Below are 23,762 nucleotides of genomic sequence, written 5' to 3' on the forward strand. Positions count from 1 at the left end.
TTCCCTACCTTAAGTTTTTATTGAAATTAATTAAGAAAATCTATTTATCAATTTGGAAGATATCTTACTTTGCCCAATAACATGTTTAAAGAGGGTGCTTTTGTCAACATGGTTTATGCTGAAAGTATTTGTAGCATGGCTTGTGCTAGTGTTTTATTTATTATTTATTGTTGGAAGATTTGTGATTTGCATAGTAAATCAGTGGACGATGCATTCTTTTCTTTACATTATTGGATGCTTTGCTGCTGGTTGAAGACTGAACCTACATATACCGGCGCTCAAAGTAAAGATTCTCATATTATGAAGAATTGTGCTGTGCTTTATATTCTAGTTTAGCTTGCAGTATTGCGTTGACAGCAGTTATAATTGCTCCAATTGCATATGTCATCTGGATATTTGATTTATTAAAGGTGCTGTATGCCCGTTACAGTTGCTTTTAGTTTTTCTTTGTTAGATAAAAAGTTTGAAAATTTTCTTCCTCTTCAAGTTTCTACTTTTAATTGTTTAAAATTTTATTTGTTGCCTTCGGGCTTTGCCAAAATATTATTTGTTGCTGCACACTGCTTGTAGGATTTATAACTCTTTCCACTTTCATGTTTCATGCAGCTGTCCTGTATTATCTACTTGTTCTCAAGAAACATGCACGATTCATCTTTGACCATTGTCGTACATACAACCTGTGCTCGGCTGATGTTGAATCTGGTAACGCTCTAGTCATTTTCATATAGTAGAATTTGATAATGCTGTCTAAGTATTATGCTGCATGGTGATTTACTGAGTTCCTGCACCCTGAAACATTTACTTGAAATACATTAGCGCTGGTGGGATTTCTTCAAATTGGTTTAGTTTTTGATAGCAGGACCTCGTCTTGTCAGGTTACCATTTAACATTTTGCTGTTATTCGACATTTTAGATATGTATCTGTATTGTTGCAGTTTTTTGGTACTATTTTCTGCCATACTGCATATTTTCTTTAAGAGATATCGTAGAAATACTATTGCACTGAAAGTATCTAGGAGAATGCAATTGATTACTTCAACGCTATTTAATAGCATTCAGATGCTGTTATTTGAAAATCCCATGGTTTTTTTGTTCTTAGGTGGAGCCTATATATGAGAAAGGTGTTGACCAACAAACTATGGATGATGCCCGTGTTCTACTGGTACACTATTTTTTTATCACGTTCAAGTCCCATAATCTATTTATGGTTTCCAGTACCAAACATCAATTAATAAGCATGTTCATCTGGGCATTTACTCGTTTCTAGGGCCGCATTTTGGATGCTTTTGTAGGGCGATATGGCACTTTAAAGCGCATCGTTCCTCAGGTAAATTATTTGTTAAAAAGATTTTTTTATAAAAAAAATTGTCAAAATGTTTTATTTTTTATCTGTAATACTAATCTTCAGTTAAGTGCTATATTTTTATTACTGCACTGTGTTTCTTTTCTATTATTTCATGCTTTAATTTATGCTGTTTCATATGTTGTTCATGAATATGATGTGTTTTTTAGACTACATAGTGCTAACAAATAATCCTTTTATTGGATTATTGATTGGCTATGGCGGCCTATATATTGAAAAATAGTTGAATAAAAAAAAAAAGAAAACTAGTAAGGGGAAGAATATCCTTAATTTTCCCTGTACTGGAAACCTACCTGATATTGTCATAATACCAACACCCCCCTTTAGCCATACGCTACCCAAGTGTCACGGACTAACTTTCTTGAAGTTAATTGTGCTGTCTTAGCACTGTCCAAGCACTAAGAAAGTCTATATATATCCACTAATCTTATGCTAGAATGTCTGAAGACTTAAAGGACTTAAACATCAAAAGAGAAAATAAGATTTAATTGCACTTAAGGAAGTTTACAAGGCTACGAAGATTGGCTACAATTCCTAAATGGATTACAAATGAGATGGGGGTTTCTATTTAGAGGTCTTCATCCTCCTTATAGAACTTTCTAGATTTACAATAGGGGTTTTTAAGTGCAGAAAATTGTAGAGCATCCTATATTATTCCTATGCATCTAAAGTGTCTGGAGAGTTTTAAAGACTCCATAGTATTTCTAGAGTATATATAGTCTTCCAAGATCTGAAATCTTTTGGAGCTTTCTGGATCATGGTGGATTGTTCCAGTACATTCTAGAAGCTTCTTGCTAGCCTCTAAAAAAGAGGTTAATCATATATATATATATATATATATCAAGTGGAGCGTGGCATTCTCCCTTACCTAAATCTATGATGCTCTTATCACGCCTTCTTGATTCTAGTGTTGAAAATTGTCTTCGAATTGTCATAATTCTTCTTTTGATCCCCAACTAGACTCTATGTTAGATAGTTCCTTCCATTTGATGAAGTTATCTTTATAATTGGGCACTCGTTGAGGAATGATTTGGATAGCATGTATTTCATCTACTTTGTCGAAGGAAGTGATCATCGCTGTTGGTGCCCCCTTAGAGATTCTTCTTATTTGATCTTCTTTATTTTTATGAAATGATTTTAATATGCTTACATGAAAGTCGGATGAATCTTCAATTTGGAGGGAGATGGAGCTTGTAGGAAAACTTTCCCACCCGTCTCACTATTTTAGAAGGTCCATATTTATACACTTCTTCTTTGTGCACCATTTTAAATAACTTGTAGTGCTGTGATAGAACTCCACATGTCTTATCTTTTTATCTTTCCAGTTTTTCATCCTTATTGCAGCCTTTTGTAGTGCTACTCAAGCTAATTCAATTTTCTCATGACATGCTTTCGCAAGTCCAAATGTAATTGAACTCTTTCCTTCAATGTGAGTGGCTAGTGATAGAGTTGTTAGTGGATGTTGCACCATGATCTCGAAGGAACTCTTATTTGTTGCTTCAATTTGCAATTGAACTTTAACCCAATTGCGATTGTTTGAACTACATAATGTGATATCACTCCTGTAAAGCATTGACTCACTCAGTTTTTCTTTCACATTTAGGGTGAAATTTTGTATGGAAGTTTAATTTTGATCCTAATATTTTGAACTGTTCTATTCATAATCTTCTAATTAAGGTAGGATCTTGTTCACTAATAATGTTATGGGTAACTCCTTGTAACTTAATTTCGTTGTGAGGGAATATAACCTGACATCATTTTTGGCTGTACAGTCAGTTGGGGAAGGTTGCATGTTTGTTGAATCTATTCACCTCAACCTTGTATGGGTAATGGTTCCAACAATCCCTTGGGTTGTCACTGGCTTGTCTTGCTGCAAACAAGCAAGTTCACACGTACTCTTCGATTTTACCTTGCATCCTTGGTCCACGGCGAGTCGACTTTAAAAGAGCAAATTTGTGTTTCATTCATGGCTGTTTTGCCTAGGAGTCATGACACTCTTTAATAACTCATTTCTTAGATTTCCCCATCTTTGCACATATATTTTTTCTGCACCTGGTAAGAGGAGGTCTTCCTCTTGCCAAAATCTACTGGTTTTGCCCTGATTGATCAAGGCAATGAAGCTTTGAGCCAACCTTTATTTGTAGATCTTACATGTAAGCGAGCTAATACTTGCAATAGGCTTGCTAATTCTACTTTTTGACTCAATGCATCAGCTATTACATTCGCCCTTCTTGGTTTTTATTTTATGACAATTGAATTTAGCTATAAGAAGTCCTGCCATTTTACTTGTTTCAAACCAATTTCTTCTGTGTTTGGCAATTTTGTCAGTCAAAATCACAAATCTTGACCCAAGCTGGTAGTATTGCCATGTTCTAAGGCAGTTGATGATTACGGCATGATTGAATTTAGCTAAGAAGTTGTAATATTTTGCTTGTTTTGAACCAATTTCTTTTGTGTTTGGCAATGTTGTCAGTCAAAATCACAAATCTTGAACCAAGCTAGTAGTGTTGCCATGTTCTAAGGCAGTCAATGATTGTGATCATTTCTTTTCTTATATTGTGTAAAGTCTTTTGGTTTCATTCAGCTTCCTACTTTCAAGGACGATGGAGACCCTTTTTGAGTAAGAGCAACACTATGACCTGAAAGGATTGTAACTTGTATACTTTTGTGGGTGGTTCTCAATCTTGAATAATGCATACCTTATTATTCATCACATCAACTTGGAGCATTTTATTTTGTGCCCTAAGAACTCCACTTCTGATGTGGTGAAGGAGCATTTTTATTTTATTTTTGCATATAGCTCGTTTTCTTAAAAAAATGTTAATACTTTCCTTAATTGTAGTGTTTTGTTTAGGGCTGCAAATGAACTAATCACTCGATGAACAACTCGAACTCAACTCAATTAAGACTTGATAATGTTCATTCAAATTAATAAACAAACAAGCTTGGACAATTTTTAAAAGCTCGAAACTTAAATGAACGAAACATGAATATGGCCGAACTTGTTCATTTATATTCACGAACAAACTCGTTTGTTGTTCAACAACTAACTCGTTAAATACTCGATATTAGGTTCAATGATAATTAGTTTTATATATGATATATTATTTAAATAAAATTTAATTAGCTAAAATTTATTTGATTATAGATTTAATAGTTATGTATTATCATGGCAAAAATATTTTTTGATTAATTATTAATTATATATTTATTTTATTAAAGTGAAGGTGTTAGATGTGAAAATATATAAAATTTATTTGGTATGTATGAAATTTTTCTTGCGATTATTTTTAAACCCTCGCATAACTTACTTTACCTCTAGCCTCTCACTGTTTCATGTCTCTCGGTTTCGCCCGAAACATACAAAATCTTAAGCTGTTAGTGATTAAGAATAAGGATGGTGCAACAACTCAACATGAGATACATCTACAAAATTTTTTAGGAAACTAGCGAAATGATAATTGCATATCACTATGGGAAAACCAATTCCTATGTATAAATGTGAGAGTTGGGTGCAAACATGAAAGTTTGAGTATGATCATGCTAAATTATGAGAGATTACATCCTTAGATCATAGTTTATGAGTTGTTTTTCTTTTTTACAGAGTTTACAGGCAATAAATTAATAGGTGCGATCATATTTGTAAAATTATTTATTGAATATTTATATAAAAATTTTGATACTCTTTTAAATTTTTAGCTCGTTGATTAGCTCATATAAATACTCTTTCACTTGTCATAAACAAATCAATCAAGTTCAAACATTAAAAATTTTAAGCAAGTCAAGCTAGAACAATATATGAAAGCTCGACACAAGCTCAAGCCGAACATGAACAACTGACAAATGACATAACTAAGAAATCTTAAGAATCATACCCTATGACACATGTAGTTTTTGGCTCATCTCTTTCAACTATCTGTACTTGGTAGTAGCCTGAACAAATGTCCAACTTTGAGAAGCAGCAACCTTCGTCCAATTGATCAAATAGGTTAAAGATCAATGGAATATGATACTAATTCTTCACTGTGATTTTATTGAGGGCCTTGTAGAAGATGCACTTGCGTAGTGATCCATCTTTATTCTTCTCAAATAGGACCGGGGCTCCAATTAGTGATTTAGAGGGTTGGATGAACCCTGTTTCCAATAGCTTCTTCAATTGCCTCTTTAGTTCTGCTAATTGAGGAGGTTCCATGCGATAAGGGCACATTGTTAGCAGCTTGTTCTCTGGCTTTAGCTCAATCTGATGATCAATTTCTCTTCTTGGTGGCACCTTCTTTGGCTACTCCTTTGGCATGGCATCTTTGTGTTATTTGCTCCTTTCTCTTTAATGTTAATAGTCAGTGCGTTTAGAGCCTTTGTTTTTTGACATTCATTTGTCAATTAGGACCACTTCATAAGAAACAACCTCACCTTAAAACAGATTGATCCAAGTTCTTTTTCTGCTTGGCCTTGTCACCTTTGTTGTTGCCATCCTTCTTCTATTTGGACTTGTATAATTCTTTTTGGCCAGAATAATCAACAAGGCTTTCAACAATAGCAATGTTGCTAGCAAGATCTTGTACGCCATTACACTTAAACTCTACCTTTACTCATGTTTGTAGCCTATCCATGAAGAAAAAGTGGGAATTTTTGTTGTCCGTCATGTCAGAGATTTCAATTACACGGTTGGTGAAGTTCCTGATATTGTCCCGAATATTTTCAAACTGCTCAAGTCTTCATATGTGGCGACGTGCCTCTCTTTCAGCATTTTTTGTGGAGAACTGCCTTTATAACTCGTTATTGAAAGCATCCATTGTGTTGATTACAAACGTTCCCCTTCTTGAAGGGTATCAAAGGCAAACTGAACAAGGTGAGTCAAGGCCCCAATATCTCAAATATTTCCCAAATTTTTGCCATCACTAAGACGTTGCCTAGGCCCTTGTTATTACGTGCTAGGAATTTAGCTTTTTGTCTCTATGTTGTGATTCTTTTTTATTGTTTTTTAAAGCACGTGTAAGAATGCTATGAGATGGAGGGCTACAAATCTAATGATGTGATTCTTTTTTATTGTTTTTTAAAACAATCGTAAGAATGTTATCAGATGGAGGGCTACAATTCTAATGACGTTGAAGACACTGCGGATGATGAAAGTGATGAAAGTGATGAAAGTGATAGTAATGCAATGCTATTGAAGGCGAGTCGGGTAGGTGCTGGCTTTGTTTGAGAATGTGTAACAAGGGCAAAAGAATCAATAAAATGTGTAGATGGAATAAATGTGAATGGATTAGGATTTTGGACTACGATAATACGACTAAAACGTGTGCAAAATGACTTGTGTAGTCGGAATAAATGTGAATGAATTAGGATTTTGGACTACGATAATACGACTAAAACATGTGCAAAATGGCTTGTGCAAAATAGAATTAAACGTCCATGTTGTGCTCAACAAGAATAAATTAAAAATATGGCTGGTAAAACCCGTCTTAAATAGTTGGGATAGTGCTACGATGATGAATTTTTATGATGTTGGAATTAACAAAATCTAGTAATTTGCTATCTTGTCCTTCTTCCTAATCAATATTAATGACGTTAGCCCTTTTTTCTTGCTAAATGATTTTTTATGAATATTTAACATTTACCAAGAAAATGTCGACAATGAACTACTGTATTATACATTCAAGAGTCATCTTTTCTGAAGCACTATGATATAATTGACCTTGCAATTTAGTTTTTGTTTAATAGTTAAGTTTTAAGCTTAATTTAGAAACGGTTTTTAGACTTTTAAAACTTATGCCAAATTCAAGTCATATTAAATTAATTCTTTTGCAATTGGATTTATCTATTATAATAATTTACATTTCACAATAGATAGATAATATTAGAAATAATTTCACTTAACCCAATTGGCTACATTGCTGCGACCAAGACAAACTAGTTTCAATTTTTCTTCATTTTGAAGTATACTGTGGCAAGTATTTCTGTACTGACATTTTTTTTAATTCTCAATTACATAGCTAGTAGAAGAAGGCGAGGAAGGCAAAGAACGCTCCATCTTAAGATTAAAACTAGAAGTTCCAATGCAGGTAACCATGAGTTATTTTTGATAGTTTGAAAATAGAGTGGCTACTTCTGCTGTTTTCTAAAACGGCTTATAGTATTAAATGTTTTATCCATCTTTTCAATATTCATATTATTACTACTTTTATGATTCCATTTCTTTTTTTAACATTTAGTAGAATGAAAACTTACTGATATTAATGTTTAGAAGAAGTCTAATAGAATGGATTGGAAAGCCTTACGGGCTGTCTGGTAACGGCTGTAAGGCGGGATTTAGCCTAACATAAATCCTGTAATTGGCTAAATTTATCTTACAGTTCTCAAACAATTTTTTCCTACTCTCTTTGTTGCTTCTTCATTGAGCTCTGGTGTGACTCCTCACTTCATCGCTGTTGAGGGTTGCATATTGGGGAGAGAGATGAGTTTCGAAGGCCATGATCCCAGTGCTGCTATTTATGCTTCTTCATAGAGAACGCTAGCCAATTTTGCACTTTCTGAGCGTCAATGGTTCAGATAGAGAAGTCGGAAGGGGTGATTTTTGGGGGACAGAAGTGCTTTTTTGGTTTTAATTAAAAAAATAATTTAATAATTAGTTTTAATTGATTAATAAGATATTAAGTTAATATATTTTATACTTTAGTTTGATTGAATATTTATTCATATTCTAGTTAAAAGGAAGAGGCGAACTTGGTGGGTGGTTTGGTGGGGGTATGTTTGAGGTAATCTATCTTAAAAAAAAAATTGTGTGTTGTATCTTTCTATTACTGTTTTGCAGTCTATATTTCAGACCGGAGCGTGCAAGTAGTTGTCAATATGAAAGTTGCTTGAAATTTTAGGCAGCATTGTGCCACATGTTTGCTATAAAATGCCAATAATGAGGAATTGGTGTTAATGGAATCTTTGATGTGAAAGTTGCCTTTGGAGTACATGTTTCTACCTTTTCTTATGTATTTGCAAATTGATTGCTTCTCTTATATAACTGAGGCCATTGATTATCTTTTAGCGGCAAAATGCAAAACAATTGAGAAGATCTTTTAGTAGGGCTGGTGTAAGAACAATTTTGAGATCCAGCTATTTGAATTTTCCTTTCTACATATAAAAGAGATGTAATTCTGTTTACTATATATATATATATATATATATATATATATATATATAACACCATTTTGTAAATTAATTTAATTAAACACTAATAATAATTTAAATGCATTGATGCTCCCTCATAAATTTTGTTGCGCCTGTTAATTTTTGGTTGCCACCTTATGTGGGTCAAATTTTTCTCATAAACTCTCTTTTCTCGTGAGCTTTGATTTTTTCTCCATTTTTGTGTAAATCAACTCTTTTACTTGACTTGTGTAACATGGCCACTTGCAGTCATTTTGAGGTTTTGATGCATTTTGCATTCATATTGTGAGGCTTACAATAAATGGTTGGATACATTTTTCTACGATTGGAAAATGCCAGGTTAATTTTGCGTTGCACCAAATTCATTATCATCACATTCAATCATCTTGAATTTATTTTGCCCTTTGATATATATTTGTAGCTCAACATTCTTTTGTAGTTTTCAACTTGCTATTGATACATTTTTATTTTCAGTAGTTCTTCCTTTCTGGCTAATGTACTCAAGTAGTTTGATTATATTTTAAGAAATTTATTTTCTTGTTAAATTTTTTAGGTCCTCTTTCTTTACTTTGATAAATATCTCAGTTTAGTTGCTCTTTGTTGTGGGCTTCAAAAATCAGTGTACAAGTTATTTAAGAGAGTTTGGTTATGGGTCAAATTTTCAAAATACATTGAATTTTTAAGCACTATCAAGAGCTTTCGTTTACATTTTGTGATGACTTCATAATATGGCTCTAGGTATGGCTAGTTACCCTTTATGGCCATGATAGAGAACTTTTGATTAAGGTAGATTAGCAAGCAATAAATGCTTAGCATATAATGACATTGATTATGATTTTAAATTAAGAAAATTTACCACCTTTAACTTACAAATGACGGGGAAATTTATCACAAACCCTGGTCTTTTTAATAGATATAGTTGATCTAACCTGATTGAAGGATCTTTATTAACAGAAATGTGTTATGATTTCCTATGAGATTTTGTTAACCTAAAGTGGATGTCTGTTTAAGGGGATAATCTGAAGATTATCTTAGCTAATAGAATGCTTTGTTCCATATCATGTACATTCTATAATTTATCATTTAGGAGATTTAAGCCATCGGTGAGTTTTTAGGCTTTTACTGTGATTATAAATTTAAAAGGGTCACTTTGTGATGAACGATTTCCCATATATTTTTGAGGATGATCATAGAGTTTAGAGGACTAGTGTCACGTTTACTGACATGAGATTGTTGAGAGTGATCATAGAAGTAGTTCAATATGACGTTTGGCTTTTTGTGACTTGAGGTATAAAGGTTGAATGACTGGTTGCTTTAAGCTTAGGGTAATGATTTTCATTTGAATATTATTGTTCTTTACAAAACCATTTTGAATTTTTGATATTTTTGTATTTTATTGGAATTTGAGCCCAAAATATTTGCTTTACATTTAAGAGCATTTTAATGATAATGATCTGATGCAATTGAGAGTCACTCACATCAAGACCATCAATAGGGGTTTAATGTTTGAAAACACATGATTTTGCCATTTAAGGGCTTGATTTTTGAAATAAACCCTTCTGGATATGATCAACAAAGATCATGCTCATTATGAGGATATGATGCTTGAGATATTTGTGTATTTAATTTGAGAGCTTTGTTTTGACCATGATCCCCTTCAGTTATAATTTATGATGATTATGCCCATCATAATTGGTAAGTTACTTGAGGTTTTTATTTTTTTAAATATAACTTGATTTTTAAAAATAGATCCATTTGGTTATGTTGTACGCTAAGCCATGCTTATCATGGAGTATTTGAATGATTTCATTTTGTCGCATTAGAACTTTTCAATTCCGCTTACTTGCTAATGATCGAATTTGTCATGACTTTATATTATTTGAGGCCATTTAACATTCTATGCATTACTAAACTTGCCTACTCTAACCTGTCAAGTAGATGAGGTCTGTGAGATTGGACTTGTGATTGTTCCTTATAGGTTTCTCATGAGTTTGTATTTTAGAAATGAAATTTTTTCTAAAAAACGTTAAAGGCCTTATGCAAATGTAAAACAAAAATAATTGTCTTATGCGGTTGAGTGCTCAATTGTAAATTTATTTGTTTAGAAAACCTTCTTTAAACTGGTACCTCAATAATTCATTTGAAGGTGAAGCCTTGTCGGACTTTGGTCTTAGGGATACAGACAAAATTTTATGGGTAGCTTATCATATTGTGTCCCACCCTTCAACATTTAAATTTTGTTTTAGAATTATTTATTTTATTCAGCCTTATAGCTCACATGTATTACTGTGGATGTTGAATTATGTAGAGTGAATGTCATGTTTGTGCTTAAATGAGGATTGCGATTTGAATCTACATTTTTAATTTTTTATGCTTAGCGTTGAAATTCAGAATAATGCGAAATTAAATAGAAATTCATTGCTATGAAATGAGTTATAAATAACCCTTACATGAATTCTAGAATATGAATGACAATAAAAATGAAATAATATGAAGGGAATGATATAACTCATAATATCTCCAATTAATCAATTTAATTATTTTGGAGATAAAAGAAATTACATAAAATAGGAATGCCTAAATTAAGAAATAGAATAAATCCAATCCAAGGAAATAAATATAAAATTAGAAATGAAATAATTCTTAATCTAAGGAAATAATTTATTCCTCATAACTTTTTATAGAAATAAATTATTTTTTAATATAACTTCTAACACTCCCTTTTAAGTTGAAACATGGTTAAAATCCATGTTCAACTTGGATTTGAAAATATCAATGGGAGAGAAGATCCTGAGAGACAGAACTTGAAGTCTTCATCTCGTATTGCGGTTGTCTTTGACTGCAATTTCTGCATTGTCTGTAGGTAGGTGGAAGACTCCTACAGGTAATGCTGCTGGGGAATTTGCAGGGAAGTAGATGACAGCGATTGCAGTTCCTGCAGTGTCTGTTGGTAGACGAAAAACTCTTACGAGGAATGCTGCAGGGGATTTTACAGGGAAGTAGATAACTGTGATTGTCTTTGACTGCAAGTCCTGCATTATCTGTAGGTAGACAAAAGACTTCTGCAGGTAATGCTTTAGAGAAGTTTGCAGGGGAGTAAACAACCAACTAGAAAAAGTGTAGGGTATGACTTACAGATAAAAAAACTTAGGAGGCAGGCCTCACTGTAGGAAAAGGTTTCATACAACGATATGCTACAGGAAGAATTCAGGTGAAGGGCCCGCTGCAGTGAAAGTTTTGGAGGGCTTTATACAAGAAAAAACTTCAGAGGAGGGTCAGCTGCAGAAAGATTCTGGAGAAAGGCTTGATGCAGAAAAAAATTTCAGAGGAGGGTCTGATGCAGGAAAATGCTTCGGAGGAGGGCCTCTTGCAGCAAGAATTTTGGTGGAGGTTGTAGCTTTGTCAAATGCATTGAAGCACATCATGATGCATCTAATCAAGAAACAACTAAAGCATATGGTTGCCACATATCCAACTTCATGCAATTCCTTGCGTCTTTCTTTCGATTCAACAGGAAAGCGTTGCAACATTAAGAAAAAAACCTTCCATTGCAAAAAATGAAACCAAGGGTAGCACGAAAAGACTCACCTGCAAATATTATCTTAGACAGGACGATAATAACTTGAGTGGGCTTCCTCCGCACAAGCTGTCATAGAAATACCTGCACTAAATAAACCACTGCAATGGTTGTATAGAAAGTTGGTCTGAGGCCATCACTGACATTCCCCCTGCCTGGTAATATATCCATTCAACGCCCTCACTACACCATCAAATTACCACAATTGAACTGTTATTGGAATGAGAAAGAAGGGTACAAAATATGCCGCTAGTAAGGATTGTGCTGTTGCGGCCTCGAGGACGAGACACTACGCGAAATCAGGGAAGTCAAACTACTGTAGGGAGTAGGAGCCAAAAAAACATTGGAAAAGATTTGCAAGGATGACTGCGGGGCAAATGCATATCTATTGGTAAGGATCCACATAAAATCAGGGAAGCAGAACTGCTGGATATCTAGGGAACTGCAGGAAATAAGCCGTATTGTTGGACACCAAAAAGCCGGACTGCCGCTGGGAGCAGGATCCAAAAAACAATTAGGACTTGCAAGGAAAGTGGTAGGACAGCTACACCTTCAGTGGTAAGGACTTGCATAAAATCAGGGAAGTCGGGTGGAGATGGCTGCACGGGAGAGAACCGGTAGGAGCAGATGTGGGTGAACAATCTGCAGGTGAACCAAACACGTGATTTCCCCTACGAGTAGTCGAGGGAGGTCTGCCCATACAAGATTGGAGTTTCTGCGTCCCCCACGCTGCAACACTGGGATTTCCACGGGAGAAATGCAGGTCGGGTTGTGGAGAAAGGAGCCTACGAATTTCCACTAGAAAGACAATTGCTCTCGTTGGCTCACTCTGTCGCCCTGTAGGCGCAGGTCGAGTCATGGAGAAAGGAGCGACAGGTTTGGGGATTTCCACTTGAGAGAGAAAGTTGCTTTTGTTGGTTCCTTCTGTGCGTAGGTCGCAACTCCCGTTGATGGATTGCTACTTGCCGCTTCCGCTGAGCGCAATTTGTTCGACTCTTCTTGTCTGAAGGCCATCAAACTTAAGAGTCGCTGTCCGCAGAGTCTTGTGGGCCGCAACTTTCTGATCACAACAAGGGAGGACATGTAGATTACATTCTAACGGAGAGAGCCGACGCGAAGAGGAGTCCCTTCCCATAAGGACAATGGCAGGAAGGGAGTCCGAGGCCTCTCAAAGGACGATTAGTGGCTAGGGTACAAAATCTGTTTCTGATATAATGTTGAAATTCAAAATAATGTAGAATTAAGTAGAATTTCATTGATATGAAGGAGGTTCTAAATAACCCTTACATGAATCCTAAAATAGGAAAGACGATAAATATGAAATAATATGAAATGAAGGACATAACTCCTAATATCTCCAATTAATCAATTGAATTATTTTGGAGATTAAAATAACATAAAATAGGAAATTAAATAAATCCAATCCAAGGAAATAAGTATAAAATAAGAAAAAAATAATTCTAAATCTTATAATCAATATTAAAATGAAGCATATGTTATTTGTTTATTTTTATTTTTGTGAACTTTGTGATATTTTTTAGTAGTTAAAGAAATGAATTATTTTGATATGCTTATGTGAAAATAAAATGTTTTAATTTACTAGATCACATAGAGTCAAGAATTGTTTGCTATGGCATGTTTGGATTGTTCTTGTGATCAAGTTTATTATAGTTTCTATTTGATGGACAAGGTTTCAAAATAGATGATGATGATTGATTCAATCACTTGAATTGTATCTCTCTTTGTCAAGTTCTATATTTGATCGAGAGTGGTCATCATGATGTATGATATAATAAATCCTTGCAATTTTGGCCACGTCTTCATTGCGTGGCCCCTTCACTTGCTCGGTGCCAAGAATCGAGCATGCGACGTTGTTTCACCTGCCTCATCTATTTCTTAAATCTTAATGGTAAATGTGCGGGGATAGAAGAAAAAAATAATAAAATAGAAAACAAACTACTAGGCGAGAAGCCATTTATTAGAATTTTAGAAAAATTTCCCTTTTGGTATCTTCTATTTTTAGTTGTTTCAACTTTAGGATTAGCTATTTTAGATAATTTTTATTTCCTTATTCTATCACGGGGATTTTATGCTTTCTTAATATGGTGGCTTTCCCTTATTATTTATCTTGTAATCGAGTCACAGGAAATTGAGGAAGAATAATTATTTTTCCTATTCCCAAAAAAATGCGTGGTAATCAGAGCCCATCTTTGCCCTCTACACGTCGACCTAATCTCATCGAGTTCATAGTTCGGGGTCTGTTGCGCGACTTCTGCTTTTCTCGGATTCGCCCAATTCCATTATCTTCGTACCTTTTTTTCGATACAACCTCGATTATAGCTCACTGAGAAGGCAACAGTTGGATCACATCGTTTGGAAACCTCTAACGAGACAATCACAGTTAGAGCTCACTGGGAAGGAAACGAGTCTATCGTATCGTTTAGAAACTCTCGATACAGTCGCCATTAAGCCATATGGGCAGAAAATGATCAGATCATTGCATTTTGAAACCCAAGGCATCCCTTGTCTTTTCTCTAATCATGCATCTTCCATGGAAGCTTGATCTGATTTTCCATCCCGACGAAACTCATGATTCGAACCCGTTGTTTTCTTCGAATATGTTGTAGGTGCTACTCACCAAGCCGATGTCTTCTTTTTCAAGGCGGTCGTAGACGCTACGCACAACTATATTTTTTTCATAGACACAACTCACAATTGAAGCTACTAACTTTTCCATGCATGTCCGAATTCACAGTATGGATCTCCCTGTGAGGAAAACACGGCCGTGAGGATGTTTGCAAAGCGTTAGCCTGCCAAAGAATCTGCTGGTGACTTGCTGTCACCACTAGAAGACACTTTGAAGGCGCGGTTGAAGAATGAGCTCCTCGTGGTTCCGCTTTCCATTACAATCGAACACACCATTGAAATTCCTTCTCGATCAGACCCGTGATTGAAGCGCGTACCAATGATCGAATCTGTGATTGAAGACCGAGCCCGAACAAAGTTTTGTTCTTTTCTCCCTGATTGTGTTTTTTGCTCTTATGATAGCCGCTTGTCGCGAGTTTTCTCATGCCGATTTCGATTATGTCGTACAAGTTGACAATGATGACACCCAAAGACTTTATACAATTTCTACTGATTCCATGAATTTGGAAACCTCTTCGACCTACCTATGGTGCGAGTATTGCAAAAATCATGACATATGAAGGAAACATGCCGAATGATTCATGTTTAATCCACAAATTGGAAACCAAAATCTAAACGTGAAGATCGGGCCTATGAAACCTTTGCTGATGGAACTTAAAACCTTTCTATCAACTTGGATGCAATAGTCTTCACCAAAGAACAATTACAGTACTTGCACTATTTCAATCACCAAAATTGTCATTGGCTCCGTCTTACTATTTAATATAAAAGGATAATTCTCTAGCCACTGAATTTATGTGTTAAGTTTAATTTTATTTATTTTTGGATAATTGATTATGAGTCAACTGATCATATGACCGGTTGTCCATAAATTATTATCTTATGGACTTTGTGCAGACAATAAAATAGTCAAAATTACTAAGATATGAACTATCAAATTCACGTTGTTGTTAACACTTCGTGATGTGGTCCATGTTCATAATCTGTCTTGTAAGTTATTCTCCTCCAGGAAAATTATTTTTAATTATCAGTGTCAAATTAATTTCTACTATTCTCGTTGTGAGTTTCAAGAATTAACCCCTGGGATAATGATTGACAGTGTCAAGTAAAAGAATGGATTCTATTATTTTGACAATATATTTGATATGAATAGATAATATCGAAGTACTTATTTAAATTCTTTTTTTGTTTCCAATGAAAATAATATTATGCTATGACATTATAGGTTAGGTCTATCCTCATTTCTAACATTTAAAATTCTTGTTTCCAGTTGATTTCAAAATAAAAATTTGCCATGTTTCCAATGTGAGGTCTTTCAGTTTTGCCAAACATTATCGTGCGCCTTTTCCTCCCCAAATTTATATACCAATTACTCTTTTTACTCTGATGTTCATAATCCTATAATAACTAACAAAGAGGTAACAAAGGACAACTCAAAAGAAAGCGTATGAATCCATTCATTGCCTATAACCTATGAATTCTTCAAGTAATGTTCTCAGTAAGTCATTACTTCATGATCAGCCAACTTAATCTTTGAGTGCCTAGTCTTTTAGTATTGAACCCAATTCTAACTCTATTCCTAAATCTAATGATTCCAACCATCTCATTGTTGTTTGTATGTGGGTGAAGTCTTGCACCCAACATCCATTGTCTCATTATATGTCCCACGAAAATCCCTCATTCATTTTTTCAGGCTTTTATCCCACAATTTTCTTGTATAGGGATTTCTAATACTATGCAAGATTCTGAAAGTTCCTAAGTGGAAGGAGATTGAGCAAATGAAAGCATTGGGAAAAAATGACACGTAAGAATTGGTTGTTCTACTTAGAGAGAAGAAAACTATCAGATGCAAATGAGTGTTTACACTTGTATAATTTTGATGTCTCTCTAGAATGCACACTACTCAACCGGTTGCCAATAGATTCACTAAAACTTTTGACGTTGATTATGTAGATATATTCAAAACTAAACTCTATAAAAGTTCTCTTGCAGTTGCAGCTAATCTGGATTGACCTGTACAACAGTTGGATATAAAAAATATATTTCTCAATGGGGACTTGGAGAATGAAGTGTACACGAGCACAAGTGTGTAAACTAAAAATCTTATATTGTTGAAGTAGCGTGATTTGATAAATTTACACTGTTTGTTGAAGGTCAGGGGTATACTCCAGGGCAAAGAGAACATGCAATGCTCTTCTGACATTCAAAGAATGGGAATATATTCATACTGATTGGGTATGTGGACGATATAATTTTTACCGGAGATTATATGAATTGAATCGACTGGAGACTTCCCTTTGATTACTTTTGTGCGACAAATGGCTTAGGATCTCTTGGATATTTCCTTGCAAAGGAGCTTGCTTGATCGAAGAAAAATATTGTTGTTTCCTAATAAAAGTATGTTCTTGATCTTTTAAAGGAAACAAAGATGAGTGGTTGTAGGTCTGATACACTCTAATTCATCACAATCACAAACTAGGAGATGAGGAGGGTGACCCAGTGAATATATCTCGATATCAAAAGTTGGTGGGAAAGTTGATATACTTATCACATACACGGCCATATATCGTCTTTTACTGTATGTTTGGTAAGTCAACTTATGCATTCGCCATCTGAGAAATATTTTGAAGCTGTTACATTATTCTTGGATTTCTAAAAAGTACACCAGATAAAGGTTTACTCTTTCAGAAGACCACACAACAAATCATAGAGGCATGCACCAATGCAGACTGGATAGACTCAGTTGTTGACAGGAGATTGATGTCCGCATTTGTACTTATGCTGGGGTAATCTGGTTAGATGACGGAGTAAGAAATAAAATGTGGTGGCAAGGAGTAGTGCCGAGGTAGAATATCAAGCTATGACTACTTGAGTATGTGAGATGTTATGATTGAAGAGAATTCTTGAAGAGTTATAAACGCCGATAAACATGCAAATGAAGTTGTACTACGACAATAAAGCTACCCTAAGTATTGCAAAATAATCTAGTGCAACATGATCACACAAAACATTTGGACATTGAAGACTTCATACAAAGAAGATTGATTATGGAGCTATTTGCATACCATTCACTCCGATAATGCAACAAATAGCAGATATCTTCACCATAGGACTTCTCTGGCCTAATTTTGAGTTTCTTGTAAACAAGTTGGGCATGATAGATATATATCCTCCCACTTTTTTGGGGGGAGGGGGGGGGGGGGGGGGGGGGAAATTTTCTCCTTTTGGTATCCTTTATTTTTTATTTCTATTTTTAAGTTTATACTTTTAGGATTAGTTATTGTTAGTAATTTATATTTCCTTTTTCTAGCATGAGGATTCTTTGGCTTTCCTAATATGGTGGTGTAATCGAGTCTCAAGAAATCCAAGAGGAATAATTATTTTTCTCCTCCCAAAAACTACACCATTATATGAAGACAATCTTTACATATTTTATTTGGCTTCAACAAAGACCACCTTCTAAATCTATTATATATTTTACCTAGCTAAAATTTTACCTCTTTTGTGTTTTTTTTTTGTTTTGGACCCAGGTTATGTGGGGGAGTAAACAAACTAAGTTTAAGCTAGTTTGTCTTGTGGTTGTGCTTGGCTCGTCAAAATTTTCATTTGTTTGAAATTGACTTATGTATGAAATTGTTTGTGAACTTCGTGTTTGTATTTTACTCATTTGCATTTGAGCCAGATGTGAACCACTAATCAATTTATAAATATAAAAAGTGCTACACACACACACACATATTGTTTAATATCAATTCACTTAATGAACAAATTTAATACAAGCTTCCTAGCAAGCCAAACGAGCTATTTGCAAATGATAATTTTTTTTTTTGTAACCCTACCAATTATTGCTTTCTTTCATCCTTGATGATCAAGCTTGTCTAGAACATGTGTAGTCTTTTGGCCGCCATCGAGCGTTGGATAACATAGTTATTAAGTTTTTTTTTAGTTTCATCGACATGCCTTCAAATTTTTTTAGTTTTTCACCCTCTCAATTGCAATACAATCACGATTAATGCTAGCAAGCAATCCAAGGAAGGGATCACATCAAACAAAGTCCTTCAAAACTCCCAACCTTTTCTCCTTTTGCTCGAACCACAGATTGAACCTATGCTAGAGACCCTCTGCCTTTCTTATGTTTCACACGACAGAGCGCCTCTTCCTTCTAATGTCACACGTCTTTCCCCATCTCATTTATTGCATCAAGCTCGTCTAAACCTTTCCTGCCACTCCACACAACAAATTTGAAGCCCCCTTCCTCTTATCGTTTCTTTCTATGCACACGCAACTCTAGCCCTCATTTCGTCTGTCGCATCTCTCTGTCTCCACAGTCACACCCTTGCACCCGAGTTGAACCCAAAACACTTCCTCTACGCTTCTTCAAAAAAATCAAAAATTCTATTTTTATTTCACTTCTTCGTAACATCACATAATCGTGCTCAAGAAGTAATAAAAGGGGAAAAAGGAAAACTTTTGAAATTATCCATTCGATGAAATTCGATTAGATGTAGAGGTAATTGAGTATCGTCCATGAAAAATTTAATATTCATTTGGAGAAATTTTTACAAAAGTGTGGGCAAATTTTTAAGTACTTGTTCTAAAAATTGGGAGTACTTGTCAATGAATTAAGTAATGTTCAGGGAAAGTTAAGTACATGATCGGGGAAATGCATGTCGAGTCTTTTAATATAGTTGGGTAGGCTGACACTCTTCGCAATGCCCCTAACGACGGTGTATGTTAGGAGGTTGCCACAATTTTGGGTGATTTGGACTTGAAAATAACTAACAATTTTGGAATATGTGAACTTGAAAAATAACTTGAATTTGGATTTTTAAGTTGAGGTTCTTCGCGCTTAGAAGTATTTTGAATTTGGGCTTTTAAGTTCTAGCTCTTAGGGTTTAAAAATAATTTGGATTTTGAGCTTTTAAAATTCAAATTTAGGCTCTTAAAGGTTGAAAATAATTCAAATGTGGGGCTTTTCAAATTAACTTTTAAGCAGCTTCACAATACCTTTGCAAGCGAACATAAGGTGATATTTCAAAAGTTTAAGGTGAAATCATGCATGCACCATTAAATTCATTCAAATAGGATAAATTTCTTTAAATTTAAGTCTTATAGATGTCTTTTAGAGCAATTCTTGATTCAATTTATATTTTAAAATCGTACAAATTGTTTTAAGATGCAAATTTATCTAAACTAGCCAAATATGTGAAATTAAAAATACCTGCATGTGCTCCACTAAATTGACTAAATGCCCAAACTCAAATGACTTTTGAATGCTGCTCGGGTTAAGGTAAAATGTTCATTTAAATAGTTTTTGTTTTCATAAGCTTGCCAAATTATTTAGAAAAAATCTATGATTATTTTGGATTAAAGATCCTTTATGTTTTAAAAATCAAATCCAAGATTATCTAACTATGCACGCTCTCAAACGAGCTACCTTGTCTATAGAACATAGTCGTAAGTCCCACTTAACTGTCTGATCCTTCTCCTTCTGAGGATTGGAGTTGAAGAGTCTATTAAGTTTAATAATATCTAAATCACATTTTTAAAAATTTATAAGTCTAAATCATCTAGTATGATCATCCTCCTCATAAGGACTGGAGTCGACAAAACTAACATTTATAGACATTCAATTGTCAAATTTCAAATCAATTTCAAGCATATGCGTTTTAAATATTAAAATCCTTGATGATGATCGAATTGATAGAAGATTTCAACTAGGTGAGTCTATTTTCAAAGTATACTTGAATAAACTTAAACGATATAATCTATGAACCTAATCATCTATAAGATAGAGTTGACAAGGTTCATGTTCAATTATAGGTTACTATTAAACCTGATCCTTTACAAGCTAGATGTAAAGTTGATAGGGTTCAAATTCAAGCAATTAAATCTCCAGTGATGACCAAATTGATAGAAGGTTTCAACCGAAAATGTTCTATTTTTAAAAATTAAATTTTAAATTAGAATTGAATAATCTCAAACAATATATAAATAGGAATCTAGTTTTATGTGATCATGATAGAGTTGATAAGGTTCATATACAAATGCTTTCATATTAAACCCAATTCTTTACAATCGAGATATAAAGTTGATAGAGTTCAAATTAAACAATCACATCCCTGATGATGACCGACTTGATAGAAGATTTTCAACTCAGGTGTCTATTTTCAAAATTAAGTTCAATGGAATATAGGAATAAAATTAAATTATATAAACTATGAATCAGATCTTCTATAAGCAAAACAAAGACGACAAGGTTCGTATGCAATCATTTGCTAAAATTAATTCCAACCTTTTACAAGTAAAATGTAAAGTTGACAAGTTAAAATCAACTAGGCATTTCCCCAGTTATGGTAGTTTTGACAGAAAATATCAATCGGAGGGGCCAAATCTCAAATTTAGATATTCAAATCAAATTCTCGGAGCAACAAACTAGAATATTTAAGTTAAAATCAATCACTTGAAACTAAAAGTAAAATCTGTCCACCCTTCACAACAGATTGTTGAGAGTAATATTGATAACTTCGTCACAAAGAGTGAATGTCATATCAAATGATGTATCACTATATTGACTCAAAATAATCTCACATTAGTAAGGACGTGATTCGAGTTCTCTGTCGTATTTTTTCTGCCAAATGACATCGCAAAATAATAGTTATGATCAGAGTCTCTGACCAGGTGGTTGCTACAAAATGATACCATTATACTATAACCATGGTCTTAGCCCTTATGTTTTCCAACGGTTTTCTACTTTTTGAGTTGTAAACCATAAGTGTATAATTGATTGACATAAAACTTTATCTTAATTAAAGTGAACTTTATATTATCCTCACAGACAAACATCTATACTAAATTTACAAGAGTCCCTCAGACAATGCAACCCATGATTGCTGACAAGGATTCTTCAGTCATGTTTGGTTGATTTTCTTCTCTAAATAAATAGTTCAGAGACCACGATGACTCGAGACGATGGAACCATGAAATCTTGATCGGGTTTGTCATAATTTTCCCGCAATTCATTTTGACTCAATTTGAACCCTAAGTCTACTGCAACTATAAGTTGAATACTTAGTTCTTAACAAATAGCCTTAATCGAAAGTGCTTTTCATTATCGGGAGGGGATACTTAACCATAGGATATTGAACTAATGGGAAACCTCGAGCCCCAGATATAAAATTTCTTGCAAAAGGAGGGTGTAAAATCTTTGAGTAGTGTTTTATCTACAATCCAATATGCCATCTAAAAATTTGACCCGGAATACCAAACACAATAATTCTCAACAACACAAAGAGTCTTGGGTGTGGCAATTTTCGGAGTCCACACTGCGCTACGTTTGTCTTTCATTGTCTTCATTATTTTTCAATTTAATTGATTGTGTAAGGATCTTTAAATTTTGATGCTCTAGGAATGGTAGTGCAGTTTGTTTTGTAGCAGTCAAAATTTGCGTGGTTTTGAGTGCGATGATGACATTTCAAGTTTGATTTGCACAATGTCGCATCCGCTATCCTCCGACTTTATTGTCTTCTAATCGATTAATCATGCAAGTCGTTGCTTGATATTTTTTATGTTTTTGATGCATCCGTGCACCTTGTTCTGCAAATGGGTGATGTTTTAGTTAGTTTTAATTGTAGCATTTTAAGTTTTTATGCGATGTTGCATCCGTTGTTTATCTTTGGCACCTGATATGATCAAATTTTGGTACTTGTATCAAGGTCGATAGAGGTTGATCCCACCTAAAGCATTGTAATTTGTAAGTGTTAGCAAAATAATGTGTGTGTGTGTATAAAATTCTTGATTAAGGTCACACCAAATGTTCGCATTGGTTCCACCTTCAATAAGTGCTGTCTTGAGCTTGGTGCCGTTCTATACCTTGGTCATTCAATTTTTTTAATGCTTTTAACTGAACGGGTCTGGCATGTGTCATCTCTTTAACCATCGTTGTGGTGGATATACTTTTGAATAATTTGTTAGCTTCGTAACTATGTTAAGTTTCTAGAAAATATATATTTCGCTGAAAACTATATACCATTGTTGGATAAAAAAAGTTTGAGCCAAATCGGTTTAGGAAGAGTCAAGCAGTTAACGTTAGATGGATGATTGTGACTTATTAAGAAATTTTGGTAAATATACAAAGAAAAGCTACAAACAACATAATTAAAAATAAAAATAAATGATGACAAATGTTTAGGCTGTATAAAGCCGAGTGATTTTTCCATTTGGAGGCCATAGGTACGGCCTCCAATGGAAAAACGCCACATAATTAATATTAATTTTAAAAATTTTCAAATTTTTAAAATTGGGCCCACTGCCATACACCTTTTGGGGTAGGAGTTTTAATTGGGCGACCGCACACAGTTTTGCGTACGGTGAATATATGCAATAATTTTTGGTATAAAGCCCCCTGCAATTTTCACCCTCTCCCTCTCCCTCTCCCTCTCCCTCTACTTTTTTTGCTTGTCATAGAATTTTGCTAGAAAGTTCACCTTATGCAACTACATATGATCGTGAAAAAGGCTAATTTTTATTATGTTAAGGTTTGCTTAGCATTTTTTTAATTAACTGTAGCTTATAAGATGTTGAACAACAAGAATAGTCTTTGATTGCAAAAGTTGTAACTATGCAACTGTTGGATAGGCTTGGAGAGGATTTTTTTAGGTACAAGTAACTCTGAAAAGGGATAGAACTGCACCACATATTGTGATTTTAACTTGTAAACAATCATCACATCCATTTTGGATGAAGCTATTGACTTTTTAAATGGTTGATCTATTGCTCAATTGTTGTTTTTTGTAAATTGTTTAATTCTTATAAAAATAAACATGGACCATCTGAATATTTGACATCGTTTAAAAGAAGTAGAAGAAAAAAAAATGCTGATGTGTTGTTTAACAACATCCAGTTGGCGTGAAGCCATGTGTGTGGGTGGAGCTTGATGGTTGTCAAAATTTCAGGACCACGAATTCTAGAACTTCGGTTTTTTTCTTTGTTTTTTTTTCTCTTGCATTTAGTTGG

The 23,762-nt window shown here is 34.3% G+C and overlaps 1 protein-coding gene across 1 annotated transcript in view; it reads left to right on the top strand.

Annotated features, from left to right (window-relative positions):
• Window positions 1-23,762, top strand: part of LOC110039435 (transformation/transcription domain-associated protein-like) — a 167,596-nt gene that overhangs the window by 11,155 nt on the left and 132,679 nt on the right. The window contains 4 exon segments of the mRNA XM_020744489.1: window positions 607-702; window positions 1,100-1,162; window positions 1,268-1,327; window positions 7,357-7,425. Of these exon segments, the coding sequence (XP_020600148.1) occupies window positions 607-702; window positions 1,100-1,162; window positions 1,268-1,327; window positions 7,357-7,425 (288 nt within the window).

This window comes from Phalaenopsis equestris, unplaced genomic scaffold (genome assembly GCF_001263595.1).
Source record: "Phalaenopsis equestris unplaced genomic scaffold, ASM126359v1 Scaffold000002, whole genome shotgun sequence".
Classification (NCBI taxonomy): Eukaryota; Viridiplantae; Streptophyta; class Magnoliopsida; order Asparagales; family Orchidaceae; genus Phalaenopsis; species Phalaenopsis equestris.